The 16,862-nt window shown below is 35.7% G+C and overlaps 6 protein-coding genes and 1 long non-coding RNA gene across 17 annotated transcripts; 3 read left to right on the top strand and 4 right to left on the bottom strand.

Moving 5' to 3' along the window:
• Nucleotides 1-767: 767 nt before the first annotated feature.
• Nucleotides 768-967, bottom strand: AT4G05760. The gene has a single exon (NR_141907.1). It is a non-coding gene; the product is annotated as an other RNA (long non-coding RNA).
• CNX7 (co-factor for nitrate, reductase and xanthine dehydrogenase 7) lies at nt 771-1,634 on the top strand. Of its 3 annotated transcripts, none has more exons than NM_117078.4 (2): nt 771-904; nt 1,173-1,634. In NM_117078.4, exon 2 carries the CDS (start codon nt 1,179-1,181, stop codon nt 1,467-1,469), a length of 291 nt encoding a protein of 96 aa, NP_567352.1. In that variant the 5' UTR covers nt 771-904; nt 1,173-1,178; the 3' UTR covers nt 1,470-1,634. The 3 variants fall into 3 exon arrangements, with proteins under 3 accessions (NP_567352.1, NP_001078366.1, NP_849354.1); NM_001084897.1 differs by having other exon boundaries at nt 771-937; nt 1,173-1,604; NM_179023.2 differs by having other exon boundaries at nt 782-920; nt 1,173-1,596.
• On the bottom strand, nt 1,481-2,998 carry AT4G10110 (RNA-binding (RRM/RBD/RNP motifs) family protein). Its single transcript, NM_117079.4, has 4 exons — nt 2,864-2,998; nt 2,574-2,785; nt 2,315-2,483; nt 1,481-1,800 (listed from the first exon to the last, which is right to left on the bottom strand). The coding sequence occupies exons 1-4, from the start codon at nt 2,895-2,897 to the stop codon at nt 1,694-1,696; spliced, it is 522 nt and encodes a 173-aa protein (NP_192749.2). The 5' UTR covers nt 2,898-2,998; the 3' UTR covers nt 1,481-1,693.
• Nucleotides 2,999-4,056: 1,058 nt separating this feature from the next.
• Nucleotides 4,057-4,676, bottom strand: SCRL20 (SCR-like 20). The gene is made up of 2 exons (NM_001036531.2): nt 4,579-4,676; nt 4,057-4,415 (listed from the first exon to the last, which is right to left on the bottom strand). The coding sequence occupies exons 1-2, from the start codon at nt 4,643-4,645 to the stop codon at nt 4,192-4,194; spliced, it is 291 nt and encodes a 96-aa protein (NP_001031608.1). The 5' UTR covers nt 4,646-4,676; the 3' UTR covers nt 4,057-4,191.
• Nucleotides 4,677-6,001: 1,325 nt separating this feature from the next.
• On the top strand, nt 6,002-12,182 carry ATSPS4F (Sucrose-phosphate synthase family protein). Of its 5 annotated transcripts, none has more exons than NM_117080.5 (15): nt 6,002-7,013; nt 7,105-7,378; nt 7,506-7,595; nt 7,725-7,978; nt 8,078-8,141; nt 8,264-8,463; nt 8,560-9,040; nt 9,210-9,341; nt 9,457-9,588; nt 9,704-9,880; nt 10,141-10,194; nt 10,285-10,347; nt 10,446-11,288; nt 11,369-11,496; nt 11,597-12,174. In NM_117080.5, exons 2-15 carry the CDS (start codon nt 7,121-7,123, stop codon nt 11,871-11,873), a joined length of 3,153 nt encoding a protein of 1,050 aa, NP_192750.2. In that variant the 5' UTR covers nt 6,002-7,013; nt 7,105-7,120; the 3' UTR covers nt 11,874-12,174. The 5 variants fall into 5 exon arrangements, with proteins under 5 accessions (NP_192750.2, NP_001329003.1, NP_001329002.1 ...); NM_001036532.3 differs by having other exon boundaries at nt 6,862-7,013; nt 7,095-7,378; nt 11,597-12,031; NM_001340652.1 differs by having other exon boundaries at nt 6,002-7,378; nt 11,597-12,182.
• AT4G10130 (DNAJ heat shock N-terminal domain-containing protein) lies at nt 12,016-13,776 on the bottom strand. Of its 5 annotated transcripts, none has more exons than NM_001340656.1 (2): nt 12,501-13,758; nt 12,016-12,181 (listed from the first exon to the last, which is right to left on the bottom strand). In NM_001340656.1, the coding sequence occupies exon 1, from the start codon at nt 13,569-13,571 to the stop codon at nt 13,047-13,049; it is 525 nt and encodes a 174-aa protein (NP_001328045.1). In that variant the 5' UTR covers nt 13,572-13,758; the 3' UTR covers nt 12,016-12,181; nt 12,501-13,046. The 5 variants fall into 5 exon arrangements, with proteins under 5 accessions (NP_001328045.1, NP_001319891.1, NP_001328046.1 ...); NM_001340655.1 differs by lacking the exon at nt 12,016-12,181 and adding an exon at nt 12,250-12,363; NM_001340657.1 differs by lacking the exon at nt 12,016-12,181 and having other exon boundaries at nt 12,521-12,546; nt 12,824-13,731.
• A 624-nt stretch (nt 13,777-14,400) lies between these two features.
• On the top strand, nt 14,401-16,782 carry AT4G10140 (uncharacterized protein). The gene is made up of 5 exons (NM_117082.3): nt 14,401-14,702; nt 15,668-15,738; nt 15,847-15,952; nt 16,070-16,202; nt 16,345-16,782. Exons 1-5 carry the CDS (start codon nt 14,626-14,628, stop codon nt 16,507-16,509), a joined length of 552 nt encoding a protein of 183 aa, NP_567353.1. The 5' UTR covers nt 14,401-14,625; the 3' UTR covers nt 16,510-16,782.
• The last annotated feature ends 80 nt before the right edge of the window (nt 16,783-16,862 follow it).

A 16,862-nucleotide genomic window follows, 5' to 3' on the forward strand; every position in this document is an offset into this window, starting at 1 on the left:
TGCATAATTGCATTAGAAAACGCAAAAAACGCAGGATTTTTATTTTTGCCGTTTACATGTAAAAATTCATTATGAAAAAAGTGGGTATGTAGTTGTTTGCATAATAGATTTGTTTTTATTCTATACATACTAAATATTAGCAATTATAAAAGAAAAAAAATACATTGTTTACACAAATTATATCATTAATAATACAAAAAAATATTTTCACAACTTTTAATAAATTTTAATAATCTTACATTTTTTAAAGCATTATTTTGTTTACTAAGGATAAACATTATTTTAAAAAATATTATATTAAGGATAAACATTATTTTTATTAAATATAAAAATATATATATATATATTATATTAACAATATTAAGGATAAACATTATTTTTATTAAATATAAAAAAAAATATATATATATATATATATTATATTGTTAATATAATATTTATTTTGTCATTCTGCAAAATATATCCGATTAACATATGTTTTAAAAAAATTTATTTTATAATTTTTCATTTTGCAAGTTTTTATTCTGCAATTTATGCCATTAAGATATTATGCAATGTTACCGATAGGAACCTTATAAAAGAATTTGGGCTTCCCATTTCACCAGCACCAGTATAGCCCGATGGACTTCGTATAGAAACCAAAATTGGCCGACAAAAAAAAAAAACTAAACCCAAAATCCAGGTTGGATACGTCATCATTTCCAATTGCCCTAGTCAAAGACATGGTGGGGGCATTTTAGTAAAACTAATAGTTTGAGATGACGTAGCTCATGTGTGTGGTATTCACCAGAGAAATGGTCGTCGCTGACTACTAACCAGAGCCATCGGTGGTTGATTTCGCGATTTCGAGCTCCATTCCTACTTGTCTCACCTTAATCTCCGGCGATCGAATTTCACGGTTCCGGTTAATCAATCTCTCCGTAAACTCTTCTTTCCTGTATATCTTTCGAGATTCATAAATCTTCTTCATTTTGAGAAGCATACGTGATTATTCATTTCCTGGTTCAACATAGAAATCGCATCTCTTAGATCCATTAAGTATTTGTTCACTGAATCAAAGATCCAATTATATAGGCATGTCATGACTCAGACTAGAACAATTCACATTTGGAGACTCTTTGCTTCTCTTTTCCTGTTGTGTATTGAGACTCAATCATTGTGGGTGCTTTCAGGTGGCCATGGACAAAGAAGTTACAAAGATTGAAAGTGATGACACTTCATCGGTGGAGATCAAAGTGTTGTTATTCGCCAGAGCACGAGAGCTCACAGGTGTGCCTGATCTAACACTGAAGATGCCATCAGGTAGTACAACACAGAAATGCCTGGATGAGTTGGTGCTTAAGTTTCCAAGCTTGGAAGAGGTACGTAGCTGTGTTGTTCTCGCTTTGAACGAGGAATATACAACCGATTCCGCCATTGTTCAACATAGAGATGAGTTAGCCATCATACCTCCGATAAGCGGCGGCTAATGCATCGACACTTCTTAAATCCCTTTAACTCGGGATTGTATCTCATTGGCGATGATCCAAAATGTAACTTTTGTCATAATAACACAGAAATATCTGTCTTTTATAATGGAAAGAAAATGTTACATCAGTTCTACTAAACTTCTAGTTTTTGCTGTGGTTCTCTTTCCATGATCTTGATATTGATAACCATTGTAACAAACAGAAGAGCAAGTGTTGTCACTGGTTCAGTAGCGACGTGGTCTTGAATGGTTGATACTATCTAGTGCCGAACCAAGAACTCTTCTACTATACTCCAAACTTGCTCCATTCGATACTCCTGGTGGAGGTGGTTCTACAAAAATGCACAAAAACAAAAATACAGATTAAAGTTCAGTAACTCTCATACTCAGAAAGACAATTTAGAGTGAAGTAAAGGTTTTTGATATGGTAATCCGTATCGAATTCGGCATAGAAGCAGCTAAATTCTCATAACTCCAGCAGCCAAACTGATGATAGCCATTAGATTAAGCAAACAGACCAAGTACATTAAGTCTTATACTTAGAATGACAACTAGATTGAGCAGAAGGTTCTTGATTTAGTAATCTGTGCTATATTCTCATAACTCCAGTAGCCAAACTAATACTAGCCATTAGATTAAGCAAACAAACCAAAGTCTTATACTTAGAAAGGCAAATAGATTGAGCAGAAGGTTCTTGACTCCGTAATCTGTGTTAATTTTGGCAAAACTAATCATACATTGCGACAGCCATCAAGATTTTGGTTTACTTATATCAATGCTATAAACAAAAGCTTCTCGATCTTTTCGCTTATTCGATATATCAAGAGAGATAAGTAAAAGAGAAACCTTGTGTGTAATCCAGAGGCAGTGGTGAAGGTGGAGAAATCAATTGCGACGAAAATCTCTCCAAGTGATGATACGCAGCTCTATCCGAATGCTCGAAAGCCAAAGACTGAGGTCTCGCTCGATGACCGGAATTTGCAGAATTTGATTGTAACTTATCCTGTCCAGATATCTAAAATCCACAAGAACCACAACAAAATCAAGAACAACAATAAACATCACTATCAATTCAAAGATCAAAAGACACAGAAACAAGACTCACAGCGAATTTCAAAGTTCGATTGTAGAGAGAAACAAGTCCAGAGAAAAGCTTAACGGCGTAATCGGCGATTTCTTCAGTCTCATACTCAGCGAAAGCAAAGCCTTTAGGTTTATCAGTTTCTTTATCACGAGGAATGTGTAGATCGATTACTCTACCAGCTTGAATCATGATATCATACAAAACCCTATCGCTTACTCTTTCGTCAACGTTCCCTGATTTTTCAAAATCAATTGGTTTTCGAGAAGTTTTTAACAGTCAAGATCAATGGAAATGTTGAAAGAGAAACTTACCTATGTATACGGTGCAATTGGAAGTCCCAGACATAGTGATCGGAACAATCGAAACCCTAAAGCTGAGAAGAAGATGAATCGAGAAATCAAAAGCTTAAGTTTTAAAAATTGAAGAGAAGATGAAGAAACTTCGAGAGGGCCGAATTGTAATTTACAAGATTTTGAGAAAAATTGTTGTTTTAAATGAGAAAATGACTAAATTAACCTCTATATTTTAAAAGTATTCAAAAAATCTTTAACTAGATTTTTTACCCGCGCTACACTGAACGATTTATAAAATTTAGTATATAAAAAAATTTGAAAATTGTATGTATTTATAAAGAAAAAATATATCTGATAGTTTACAATTGTTATTAAGTAACATCCCGCCAAAAATCTCATTAGTTTTATTATTGTTAGTTTTATTTATTATATGATTATGAATTATTATTTAAACTTTTTAGCCAATGTATGATGTTAAATCCACACATTTTTCATCAATTGATTAATATATGTTCGTTTTTAAAATTTTGAATCAGTGAAAAAATTTAAAAATCTTTCTTACCTTAATAAATTATATGATGTAATATCCGTTAACGGCTCTTAAGTCGCGTGTTCGAATCTACCAATAATTTAAAGATGAGTTTATATCAAAAATAGGCATTTTAGATTTAGTAATTTCAAAAGAAGTATGTTGCACAGTTGAATGCAACAGTGGCCGTTTATTTTTCAATTTTGGACGATTTTAACCTTCTGCAGTAAGCGGCTGTAGCACAAAGCTTTGATGGTGGTTCACGGGTTTGATGGTGGAGGGTCGCCAATGGCATCAATGGTGGATGGTGGCAAACAGCTTCAGTGGTGGTGCAGCGCTTCTTGGTGTCTCAAAGCAACGACAGAGAAGGTCCTTCGCAACATAATTTTTTGTTTTTCACAAAACACTATACTCTAGAATTGGACTTGTAAACCCAAACCGTTTAGTCGACAGTCTGCGATGCATACATAGACACAACGACACAACACTACAACACTAATTAAACTTTCTCGATTTGAGAAGATGACTCAAATGAAATGAGGTTAGAGATGATTTTTCACATGAGAGAAATACTTGTTTTCGTAAAGACATATCAGAAATGTTTTAAAATAAATAAATTCTTAAGACAAATGTCTATTTTGTAATTAACTTTTTAAAGATAATTTATTTTTAGGCCAAAAAAAATTAAATGAGGTATTTTTATTTCTAACCAAAAAGTATTGGATAGTAAACATACAAATGAAAAATAAATGGAGCTGTTTTTTGAAGATTTTCCAGTAACATTTGCCATAAACAAAACTATCTTATAACTTCAAACTTAGCCATTGGTGCAAGGAAAACCATGTTTTAAATAACATGTGCACCGATGCTTGTCCACATTGTTGCGTCGATCATCCCAGCACTTGCAGTGGGTAATAGTTTTAACCACATCTTTATTAAATTTTCGTTCCATTTCACTAAAACATAACTTAGGTCCGTCATGCCCACATTTTCCGTTTGCCGACAGTCCAAGCGGGCATGGTGGTTTTTTTTTTCCCTGCCCTATTTTCAATCAATAAAAAAGTATAAAATATATAGAATTTAGTTGATAATACAAAAAAATGAAAGCTCTATTTTTAATGCATATTTGTTTTATAGATATAATCAATGTTTTCGATCTTGTGAATAAGGTATTAGTTAAATCTTAACGAGACTAAGATATTACCTTTAACATTGTTCATAAGGAGGAACATGAGAAAACAATAAATTATAAGTGAAGTAGCATTTTTCATGATTCAGATTTGTAAAAACGTTTTGTATCTTACTTGGAACGTTGTTTTTTTCTTAATAAATATACTTAACACATACTAAAAATAGATTTTTATTTTATTCAAAAACTAAAAATAGAAAGCAGATATACCAGAGAAGGTCAACCAGCTAGAAAAAAAATTAGTGTGTTGTAAGAATTGATTGATATTTAGAAAATTAAAGTTGAATGCGTCAATAAAAATTAAAAAATTGTTTTTTGTCAATCTATCTTTATTTAGAGCTCAAAAGAGTCAACTCTAAGAAATGTTGTTTGCATATGTGATATGATACGGTTAGATATCGAGAAAGGTAGAAAAAAAAAAGAAATAGTTGTGGTTGGAAAAAATAATGAGATTTTCTTTTCATTGATAGTATATTAGTATGTGGTTAAGAAAAATATTTGACTGCATCGGAAATATGTGGTTAGTTAATATTTGAACTTTTATTTTCAATTGCCTATTTTATCTGCTTGTATGATTGGTAAATAGTAACTAAATAAGGGTTATATCTTTAACTGTCTTTAATATGATTACCAATGAAAGCAACAATTAACTTTTTGACTGTTGGGAATTTGGGCTGAGCTTTACACTCTTAAAAGAAAAAGATTGATGTAGAAAGAAAGAAAAAAAAAACACCAATACATAAGTTTCACCGCAAAAAAAATTCAGTGTATCATCCATCAATAAACTGACAAACAATGAGCCCTATATAATTAACAGATTTACTCTAATAAATATCTGAAAAATCTCTACTGGATTGAAGAATACTTTGAAGTTGTCACAATAAGTCTAAGAGTCTCTTTCGGTGGGCAAGTGGACGTTATCCTAAATCTGTGAATAATGGGTGTGAAAGCTTTACTTAAGAACTAGAATCGTAGAAAGAGTCGAATGGTCACAAAGCTCCTTACCCGTTTTTGGATATTCCTTGACATATTCATTATGGGGCTTGTGTAGTAATGCATTTCATTTTATCTTTTAAATATTATATCAAAGTCCAATATAGACACAAGATTATAACTATAATTTGCTTATTTTATAATATAACTGGTAGTTTGGAATTTTAGGTTTTGGTTATAATCTTAGAAAACAATGACCCTAAAATTTATGTCAATATCAAATTCCCAAATATTATAAAAAAATACTATTATAAACAAATTATTACACATTAAAAGAAATGAATTAAGAGGGATCACAGTTTAGTTTTCGTTTCATTCATATTTTTCTTAATAAAATGAAAATGATAAATAATTGGCTAAACTATAATAAAAGAAAAACTACATATTTTGGGTAGATGAAAAAAAACAATATCCATGAATTTGTCATTTGTTGTTCACTCGAATAATAAATTTCATATTTATTGCTATATTACAATTTTGAGTTTGGATATTTCCCCTATGAAAGAAAAGAACATATAACATCTTTGTTGTCTCTTTTTCCATGTCACTCGTTCCAATCTCATGATCCCATTTACACTCAAGATATATTATTGTGCAAATGAGCATCAACATGATTTATATAGACTTTAAAGTCCATACTATTTCAGTTAACCTTTACCATCTCCTACTCAGATTCTTCTTCAACTATAGAAACCATTCACATTAGTTTTCGGGTTTGAAGTGGCTTAAAGGTATCCAATTTGTGAAAGCCTGGAATATGCTCTGTTCCATTACCTCCACATGCCAAAAACAGAGCTAACTACATACTTATACGACTTTAAATCCCTTTTCTTCACGTCTCTACCTGCAATAATACACATCATCATATTACACTCATCTTTCTCAACCTCAATCATATTCACAGAAAACAAACTTGGTCACCGTGTCGAAAACAGGGTTTAATCGAGTTAGTTATTTAGAGGTTTTGGTCCCGAACAAAGACGTTGAAGTTCAGTGAGAGATTGAGAAGGCAGACTCGAGAAAACATGAGGCTATAGAAACAAGTCTAATGGGAACAAATGAAGAAAAAGGCCTTGTGCCACTCATTATTCTCTATCTCCACAAAAGAAAAGAAGAGACAAACTTGAAAAAGGAAATGGGTGATTCTTATTCTTTTAGAGAATCTGATAATGCAAAAAAACTTACTAAAAAAGAAGATTCTCTTTGAGATTAGGACAGAATATTTGTCTTTCCAGAGTTTAACGGTTATAACATGACGTTGTAATATGCCATCTGAGAGATGATAATACAAATAACAAGAACCACACCAAAGTTAAGCAAATATTTGAAATTAAATATCAAGAAATAAAAGAGTAAAGAGAAAAAGGAGGGACCTTTTGTATGAGATTATAAAATGCAAAGCTAAGTTGATATACAAAACTAGGCCTCTCTTCCACCCTATAGCTGAAGGAGATTCGGTATGTAAAATGCCGAAAAATCGAATTTGTTCCTTTTATCTATTGCTGTGTGTATAGATGTTTATGTAAATTTTGTCAAAGGAGTTTTCAGTGCAACAATCAGAGAGATGGCAAGAAATGATTGGATAAACAGTTACCTGGAAGCTATTCTTGATGTTGGAACTAGCAAGAAAAAGAGGTTTGAGAGCAACTCCAAGATCGTCCAGAAGCTTGGAGATATCAACAGTAAGGATCATCAGGAGAAGGTGTTTGGAGATATGAATGGGAAGGATCATCAAGAGAAGGTGTTTAGTCCCATCAAATACTTTGTGGAAGAGGTCGTCAACAGTTTCGATGAGTCTGACCTGTATAAAACATGGATTAAGGTTCGTTTCTAAATCTGTATCCTTATACCAAATGGTATAAATACAAAATGATAGAGAGAAATGCTTTTACACATAAATATAAATACCTGCAAGTGATGGTGGAGAGATCTTTCACTTCTTGTGGCAGGTGATAGCAACAAGGAATACTCGTGAACGCAGTAACAGGCTTGAGAATATATGCTGGCGCATTTGGCATCTCGCACGCAAGAAAAAGCAGGTTTGTGTCCCTTTAGTTCTTCAACTTTTTCACCTCTGCATCCCTTATTAAAAGCCTAATGCATCAGAAACACATACAATTTCCTTTTAGAACTGAATCCTTTTTTCGTGCTTCAATTTCCTTCCACAGATTGTGTGGGATGACGGGGTTAGACTTTCCAAACGAAGAATTGAACGTGAACAAGGTCGCAATGATGCAGAAGAGGATCTTCTTTCTGAGCTTTCTGAAGGAGAGAAGGATAAGAATGATGGAGAGAAGGAGAAGAGTGAAGTTGTTACAACTCTCGAACCACCTCGAGATCACATGCCCCGTATCCGCTCTGAAATGCAAATTTGGTCAGAAGATGATAAATCAAGTCGAAACCTTTACATTGTCTTAATCAGGCAAGTAGAGATTGGTTTTTCTGACTTATTTGTTGTTTTCAATATGCTCGTGGGACTTACCTGGTGCCTCTATTTGGTTCCATGCTTTACCAACTGCAGCATGCATGGACTCGTGCGTGGAGAAAACATGGAGCTTGGAAGAGACTCTGATACTGGTGGGCAGGTATTTAGCCATCTTCTAGTAGACCTCTTTGTAAAGCTTAAACTATTTAAGGTGCTTCACATGTCGACTCTGGCTTTCTTAATTTTTTATCAATCTGAAGTGTCTTGTTAATGGACGAATAGGTGAAATATGTTGTTGAGCTTGCTCGTGCGTTGGCCAACACTGAAGGTGTCCACAGGGTCGATCTCTTAACACGGCAGATCAGTTCACCAGAGGTTGACTACAGCTACGGCGAGCCAGTTGAGATGTTATCATGCCCTCCAGAAGGTAGCGACAGCTGTGGCTCCTACATTATCCGCATCCCCTGTGGTTCTCGGGACAAGTACTATCACATAGGACTCCTTTGAATTTCTGTATTCAAATTTCGACTTTGCGAAAAAACAGCTAGTTTTTCTATACTCATGTTTGTTAAATGCAGGTACATACCAAAGGAGTCACTCTGGCCCCATATTCCCGAGTTTGTTGACGGGGCGCTAAATCACATAGTGAGCATAGCAAGGTCGCTAGGAGAGCAAGTGAATGGAGGGAAACCAATATGGCCTTATGTAATTCATGGCCACTATGCTGATGCAGGAGAAGTAGCTGCACATTTGGCAGGAGCGTTAAATGTGCCAATGGTTCTAACTGGTCACTCTTTGGGAAGGAATAAGTTTGAGCAGTTGCTTCAACAAGGGAGAATTACCAGAGAGGATATTGACAGAACATATAAGATCATGAGGAGAATAGAAGCTGAAGAACAGAGCCTAGATGCAGCGGAGATGGTGGTGACAAGCACACGACAAGAGATTGACGCGCAGTGGGGGCTGTATGATGGTTTTGATATCAAGCTGGAGAGGAAGCTCAGGGTTAGAAGACGGCGTGGAGTCAGCTGCCTTGGTAGATACATGCCACGAATGGTGGTATAAGTCCTTTCCCGCCTCTCACATCATCTGATAGATGACAACACGATTATTATCAAATTATTTTATAATCACATAGACACTGCACTTGACTGGTGCAGCTAAAAGAACAGCAAATTTAATTAAAAGTAGAGTCATTCACCAATCTGACCTGTCTTTGTGGCATTAGGTTATACCCCCAGGCATGGATTTCAGCTATGTCTTGACACAAGATTCACAGGAACCCGATGGTGATCTTAAGTCGCTAATTGGCCCTGACCGAAACCAGATAAAAAAGCCTGTGCCTCCAATATGGTCCGAGGTACTCTTTTTCATTATTGTGTAATATCCAATCTCATGCAAGAAAGGTTACACTCTTGTTTTCTCCCATCTTTCGATCCATTGAGCAAGTAATTACATGAACCTTTTACCTGCAGATAATGAGATTTTTCTCAAATCCTCATAAACCAACCATACTTGCGCTGTCTCGTCCTGACCACAAGAAAAATGTCACCACATTGGTCAAAGCTTTTGGTGAATGTCAGCCTCTTCGAGAACTAGCCAACCTGGTAGGTATCTCAGCATTTATTACACATGCGTTATCCAGTGAACTCACATATGTATAAGAAGATTGTGAATGAGCATACTACTAGTCCACCTAAATTGCTAATAAAACTGTTCCAGGTACTTATACTAGGTAACCGAGATGACATCGAAGAGATGCCTAATAGCAGCTCAGTTGTTCTCATGAATGTACTAAAGCTGATAGACCAGTACGACTTGTACGGCCAAGTAGCTTATCCAAAGCATCATAAACAATCTGAAGTTCCAGATATTTACCGCTTAGCAGCCAAAACTAAGGTACTTAACACGAAAATTCTATTAAACAATATGAGTATATGACTCATATTGTTTACTACTTTCGTGATTCCAGTAGAACATGAGACTTTTATAATGCAGCATCTACAATTATTAGTTCCATGTGCGTAGACCTTTGGTAGTTTCTCCTGAGTCTACATGGTACAAAAACAATGTTATCGTTAGTAGTTTACCAGAACTCTTAGCTCATCCTTCTTTGCAAAATGAACACCGTAATAATAAGGTGGTTTTCTCTCTTAAAGGGGGTTTTCATCAATCCAGCTCTGGTGGAGCCGTTTGGTCTCACGCTCATTGAGGTAACTAGCAAATATGTCAATGTGTTTCCCTTATGAGATACACAACCTTGTGAGATCTTCATGCCGCGCCATTTGTTGTGCATATGACAGGCAGCTGCTTATGGTCTGCCCATTGTTGCCACCAGAAATGGAGGGCCTGTTGATATTGTGAAGGTAATCAAATCTCTTATTACAAAGCAAACTGTATAAAGACATAGTCACACCTCACTGATCCCATAAAGCTAATTAACAGTGCATATGTTGTATCGCAGGCACTAAATAATGGTCTCCTAGTCGACCCCCATGACCAACAAGCCATTTCTGATGCCCTTCTAAAGCTAGTTGCTAACAAACATCTCTGGGCTGAGTGTAGAAAAAACGGACTCAAGAACATCCACCGTTTTTCATGGCCAGAGCACTGCCGTAACTACCTATCCCATGTCGAACATTGCAGAAACCGTCACCCTACCAGTAGTCTCGACATCATGAAAGTTCCAGAAGAGCTCACAAGTGATTCTCTACGAGATGTCGATGACATATCTTTGAGATTCTCCACAGAAGGAGATTTCACTCTCAACGGAGAACTAGATGCAGGTACCAGACAGAAGAAACTAGTCGATGCCATAAGTCAAATGAATTCAATGAAAGGTTGCTCAGCTGCTATCTACAGCCCTGGTAGAAGGCAGATGCTCTTTGTGGTTGCTGTTGATTCCTATGATGACAACGGAAACATCAAAGCGAATTTGAACGAAATCATCAAGAATATGATAAAAGCTGCAGATTTGACATCGGGTAAAGGAAAAATAGGTTTTGTGCTAGCCTCAGGTTCAAGCTTACAAGAAGTTGTGGATATTACGCAGAAAAACCTGATTAATCTGGAAGATTTTGATGCAATAGTTTGCAACAGCGGAAGTGAGATCTACTATCCATGGAGAGATATGATGGTTGATGCAGACTACGAAACTCATGTGGAATACAAATGGCCTGGTGAAAGTATAAGGTCGGTGATTCTGAGACTTATATGTACGGAACCTGCAGCTGAGGATGATATCACAGAGTATGCGAGTTCATGCAGTACAAGATGCTATGCAATTTCTGTGAAACAAGGAGTCAAGGTAGCTCTTTTAAAGAATATCTTTCTCATCATGAATATATGTGTGAAACTCGTATTGATGTATATATGTGTGAATGGCAGACTCGAAGAGTCGATGACCTTAGGCAGAGGCTTCGGATGAGAGGTTTAAGGTGCAACATTGTCTATACTCATGCAGCAACAAGGCTAAATGTTATACCACTATGTGCATCAAGAATACAAGCACTCAGGTTAGAAACTGTCACAAATAAAAATTTCTTCAATCATAAACTCTATGTGTAAGATATCAACAGTGAAAATGACACGACTTGATGTGATGGCTACATGTAGGTATCTTTCTATAAGGTGGGGAATTGACATGTCGAAGACTGTTTTCTTTTTGGGAGAGAAAGGAGACACAGACTATGAGGACTTACTGGGTGGCCTCCACAAAACCATCATTCTAAAAGGTGTAGTGGGATCAGACAGTGAGAAGCTTCTTCGCAGTGAAGAAAACTTCAAAAGAGAAGACGCAGTTCCACAAGAGAGCCCTAACATTTCCTATGTCAAAGAGAATGGCGGATCTCAGGAAATTATGTCCACTTTAGAGGCCTATGGGATCAAGTAATAATTTTCTATTTCAGCTTATTATCTCAAGATCATATACTTCAATGGGTTGGTAAACAGTGAAAAAATAACAAGACTACATACTTTCATATATTGTATACCGAAATAAAAAAGTTGAATATTAACTTTGCTTAGTATAGATTCAATAAAACAAGTATGCACAGCTTCTTTAGACGTTCACACTTAGAAAGATTGATACCTGAAGAATCATGGTACTCTATCTAGTGTGGTATCGCCCATCCTTCGGTCTACCATAGACCAACAATTTGTTCCTCATCACATCCATATTTGGCAGTGTAAAAACAATTTCTGCCACAAGTGGAAGTTATTGTGACAACAAAATTGAAAACCAAGTTGAGCCTGAAAACAATATTCAACCAAAACACAAGGAGACACCTCAACAATAACAAAAGTGAATCCAGAAACTATTAACATTAACCTTGATCTAGGTCTTTCAACAAAGTCGGGACTGCAGTAACCTGTATCAGTCCCTGCAGAAATCATACCACTTAATTCTCTACATCTAATCTCAATCAATTTCACCGTAAACATCAGATAAGGCAAGATATAACCACAGCAAACAAATTCAGTAGAAAATGGAAAATAAATTCAGGTGAAGAAGAAATACCATTCTTTTGAGAAAGCACAGTCCTGATGTACTACTGCAAGTACACCTACATCACTTCTTCTCAGTCAGGTTCTTATCCGCAAACGTACGCACAGTAAAACTTTAAGAAGGTTCTGAATCAGATATTCGCAAGAACGCAAAAATAAAGATAATTTCACGTGAATATTCAGCTTCCAGCAAATTTAAAAGGAGACATAACTGAAACCAGAGAGGGAAAAAAGAGTAGCAAAACCAAAGGGCCCTTTTGTTTCTCATTATAATTTAAGTTCCTTACAAACTAAAAGTTGTTCAACAACTATATTAAATGAGTACAAAAAACTCACAACAGAAAAGCTTGCAGGAGATCACATTGGTCACAAGAAATCATCTCCATCCATACTTTTCCTATATGAACCTATCCACACAATCACAAATAACCATCCTCAATCAGAACTCCTCCTCCGAACCAGACCATGACGATCACTTCAGTCTTAAAAACTCATCTTGAATAGAGATTACTCAATTCTGTACCAACCCAAATCACCACCTTGCTCACAATAGACCATCCTAGATAGGAATCTTCATATCAGAATCAACCCAAACTCGTGTTTTCAAAGAACAAGAACCACAAGGAAGAACAACAGACGCCACAAAAGCACCCAATCTCTTAACATAAACAAAATCACCATCTCTCAACAAAGCAAACCCCATTGTTCCTAACTCACTAGAATCAACACAAAAGTAATCACCACACCTACACTGATAAAAAAGATCAATCACATCACCAGTAATCTCCACTGACATATCCTCAATACTAATCTCATCAGCAGTGATTCCATCATGTCTTGAAGATCTAAGATCATTATCATAAACTACACGTAGCTCTGCATCGCTTAGAACTTCCCAAGCTTTTTGAATCTTCAGAAACTTCTCGTCGTCTGAGCTAGAACGAGAAGTATTGTTGAGCTTATCTGGATGAGAGTGGAGAATCGCAGAACGATAGCTATTTCGGATTTCTTCATAGCTAGCATCTTCTTTCACGGAGAGAATCTCGTAGTATGTCTCGTGAACACAATTCTCACCGACAAGCATGATTTGTTGAATCCTCCTTAATTCACGACGGTGCTAGGGCTCAAAATTCACCGGCGACGGCGAGAAAATTCGGAGGATAAAGAGACCAAGAGTTTTTAGTGTGTTGGTTTCTTCGTCTGACCATTCGGGTTTTCGGGTCGATTCGGATCAGTCTTTCTTCCGGATTTCGGGTAATTCTGGGAAGATTGGGTCTATATAAAAGAGAACCGAAATTGTTTCGGTTAGCTCGGTTTGGTTATGGTATTCTCGGATTCGGGTTGGTTTTTGAAATTTGATTAAACCCCAAGGTCCCCAACCTATGATTGAACGATATTTTGATTCGGTTTTTTTAACCCGAATTATTCTATAAACCATGAAAGTCATAAAACCAAACAATTCAAAAAAACGTAACATTTTCAAAGTTTTAAACATATAAATCTGAACCGAACCGAATTTGTTATTTTGAGTCGATTCAGATATTTTAGATCCAGTATACTCAAGACTAAAATATACCGTTGAAGTATAAAATATACCGTTTTGACAATTATCAATCTTAAAAGTAATATCAAAAGTGTCACTTAAAACATTACTTTTAGTATTTGTATAATTTTTATGTACTATATTTCCGTACATTTTTACATTATTCCATAAAAAATTATCTCTCATGTTTGTAATTAAAATATTTGTACAGTCATATGTTATCCATCGGACATATGATTATCATATGTATATTGTTTTGGGTTTTTTACGAAGACATGTTCGAATTTTAGATCTGACCCGGACAAAACTGAAACCCGAAACAATTCTAATTTGGGTATATGCTAACCGATAATTGAACCGGATTTTTCGAATCGGGTCGCTTAAATCATTTTGGGATCTTAAATGTTTGGGCTTGGGCCTGATTTAAAAAAATCAATACTTGACCCGATTACGCAAACCCGTTTACGGAAATACCCATCTTCAACTGGTTCCGTGAAGAGACGCGCAAAAGACGATCGATCAACGTTCATTTGTGTGAAATCTGTTAACTTTTTCTGGGGAGAATTAATTTTCGTGAAGATTTTGTAGAATCGTGATGGGTTTATCAAAAGGTAGATTAAAAGCATGGTTCAATAAGAAAATCACTGATCCTCTTCTCCAGATCTTGCGTAGGTTTGTCTTCTTTGACTCTTTGTCTCTCTTTTACATAGATCTGTTAATTAGGACTAGTTTGGTCACTCATATTCTGCTTATTGATTATTGAATCAGATAGATCTCATGTGCAACTTTGTGATCATTGGTCTTTAAAAGCTGTAGTTTTGCATTTTGCTTCTTGTTGGTTACTTAATTTGGAACATTAGAGACTATACAGAATAGTTAAAGGTAGAGTCTTTATACTTGTAGCTTCTAAAGGATCTTAAAAACATCTGTTTAGTTGTTATTGGAACACAAGAGAGACCATTTAGAACAGCTAAAGGTAGAGGCTTTATTCTTGTATCTTCAATGTAGCTTCTCAAGGATCTTTAAAACATCAGTTTAGTTGTTATTGGAACACAGGAGAGACCATTTATAATAGTTAAAGGTAGAGTCTTTATTCTTGTATCTTCAATGTAGCTTCTCAAGGATCTTTAAAACGTCTGTTTAGTTGTTATTGGAACACAGGAGAGACCATTTATAATAGTTAAAGGTAGAGTCTTTATTCTTGTATCTTCATGTAGTTTTAAAGGATCTTGAAAACATCTGTTTAGTTGTTATTGTAACACAAGAGAGACCATTTACAACATTTAAAGGTAGAGTCTTTATTCTTAGATCTTCATGTGGCTCTTAAAGGATCTTTTGGGCATCTGTTAGAGACTGATGTATCAGCACAGTTAAAGACAGAGTCTTTATGCTTGTATCATCATGTAGTTTCTAAAGGATTTTAAGAAAATCTCTTTCTTTGTTATTGGAATACAAGAGAGACCCATTTAGAACTGTTAAAGGCAAAAGCGTTATCCTTGTATCTTCATGTTGCTCATATAGGAACTTTTGGGCATCTGTTAGAGATAGATGTATCAACATCTCTGTCTCTGTTGCAGAAAATTTGATGTTGTGAAGTGATTTGAGTTTGATTTTGTTTTTGTTTTCAATTTTCGTAGAGGTACTGAGCCAAAGCAGCTTGCTTTCTCTGCTGCACTTGGTATTACCTTGGGGATATTTCCGATATGTGGTGCGTATTTCTCGCCATTTTGCTATTTCCTAAGCTTACTGCTTCTTGCGTTGTTGCGTTTTGAGATTGCTATGTACCTTATTTGGTGTGGTTTTTGTTATAAAATAGGTGTTCCTGTGTTACTATGTGGAGTAGCTTTTGCCTTGCTCGGATCATCTTGTCATGCTCCGACCGTAATGTTGGCTAATATCATTGCCACTCCAGTGGAACTAGCGTAAACCTTATATCATTTAAATCTTTTGAAATTACCACTTTTATCGAAAGACGATGCATATCAGTTTTCTTCCTGACTTGGATTTTGGATTTCCTTTTCATGTCTTTCTTATTGAAGTCTCGTGGTTCCTTTCCTAAGACTTGGTGAAAAAGTTACTGGTGGACCTCATTTTCCTTTGACATCAGATGCTCTAAAGAAGGTTTTCACTGGTCAAGCCTCTCAAGAAGTCTTTTTAAGCATTGGTAATGCGGTAAGTAGCTACAATGAGTCTCGTTTCTCTTAGCTAATGGGGGAACTATGTCGAACCGCTTTTTGCATTCCCTAGCCTAATCTTTTGTGCTCTTATCATTAGTAACTTGCAAGTCTTATTTTAAGTCCTATGGTTATTGCAGTTACTAGGGTGGCTCGTAGCAACTCCATTTTTCTTTATTACGTTATACGTTGTATTGCTGCCATGTTTCACAATCCTGGTCCGCAAGTTCGGCGGCGTTGCTTCAACCCAGAAGCTACCTACAAGTATGGAGACGGAGCTCAACCCAAAGCCAAGAGACGCTTAAATTCAACAAGACTTAGAAACCTCACTGTTCTTTTTATCAACACGAAGCCCTCGAAATTGTAACATAAATATGCATAGAGACTAATGTATAGCGTATATACCACACTTGCATTGTCAAATTCTCACACTCTTGTTTCTAAACTCATTTGAAAATGTTAGTAACCAAAAATATTGGTGGTTACATTTGAACGCCTAAACTTGGTGGTAAAGCCCATTTTTTATGGGTTTGTTCTTATATTGATAACTAAATTGATTGTGTTTCTGTTAGAGGTAACCATTATATCCCAACCCAAAACCAAAGTAAAATCCATGCACATAACTGCCTGGTTAAAGTATTCTTCAACCTGATCTGTT

Source organism: Arabidopsis thaliana, chromosome 4 (assembly GCF_000001735.4).
Source record: "Arabidopsis thaliana chromosome 4, partial sequence".
NCBI classification, from domain to species: domain Eukaryota; kingdom Viridiplantae; phylum Streptophyta; class Magnoliopsida; order Brassicales; family Brassicaceae; genus Arabidopsis; species Arabidopsis thaliana.

What these genes read in the sequence shown, in the direction of transcription:
- CNX7 (NM_117078.4), top strand. Translation starts at nt 1,179, where the DNA reads ATGGACAAAGAAGTTACAAAGATTGAAAGTGATGACACTTCATCGGTG.
- AT4G10110 (NM_117079.4), bottom strand. Translation starts at nt 2,897, where the DNA reads ATGTCTGGGACTTCCAATTGCACCGTATACATAG. An exon ending in CAATTGCACCGTATACATAG is followed by an intron (nt 2,786 to 2,863) that starts GTAAGTTTCTCT and finishes TTGAAAAATCAG; the next exon opens with GGAACGTTGACGAAAGAGTA. An exon ending in ATCGAACTTTGAAATTCGCT is followed by an intron (nt 2,484 to 2,573) that starts GTGAGTCTTGTT and finishes TGTGGATTTTAG; the next exon opens with ATATCTGGACAGGATAAGTT.
- SCRL20 (NM_001036531.2), bottom strand. Translation starts at nt 4,645, where the DNA reads ATGAAAAATGCTACTTCACTTATAATTTATTGTTTTCTCATGTTCCTC. An exon ending in CCTTATGAACAATGTTAAAG is followed by an intron (nt 4,416 to 4,578) that starts GTAATATCTTAG and finishes GATTGAAAATAG; the next exon opens with GGCAGGGAAAAAAAAAACCA.
- ATSPS4F (NM_001340652.1), top strand. Translation starts at nt 7,121, where the DNA reads ATGGCAAGAAATGATTGGATAAACAGTTACCTGGAAGCTATTCTTGAT. An exon ending in CTTTACATTGTCTTAATCAG is followed by an intron (nt 7,979 to 8,077) that starts GCAAGTAGAGAT and finishes TACCAACTGCAG; the next exon opens with CATGCATGGACTCGTGCGTG. An exon ending in TTGGTCTCACGCTCATTGAG is followed by an intron (nt 10,195 to 10,284) that starts GTAACTAGCAAA and finishes TGCATATGACAG; the next exon opens with GCAGCTGCTTATGGTCTGCC.
- AT4G10130 (NM_001340656.1), bottom strand. Translation starts at nt 13,571, where the DNA reads ATGCTTGTCGGTGAGAATTGTGTTCACGAGACATACTACGAGATTCTC.
- AT4G10140 (NM_117082.3), top strand. Translation starts at nt 14,626, where the DNA reads ATGGGTTTATCAAAAGGTAGATTAAAAGCATGGTTCAATAAGAAAATC. An exon ending in CTTCTCCAGATCTTGCGTAG is followed by an intron (nt 14,703 to 15,667) that starts GTTTGTCTTCTT and finishes CAATTTTCGTAG; the next exon opens with AGGTACTGAGCCAAAGCAGC. An exon ending in TTTTAAGCATTGGTAATGCG is followed by an intron (nt 16,203 to 16,344) that starts GTAAGTAGCTAC and finishes TGGTTATTGCAG; the next exon opens with TTACTAGGGTGGCTCGTAGC.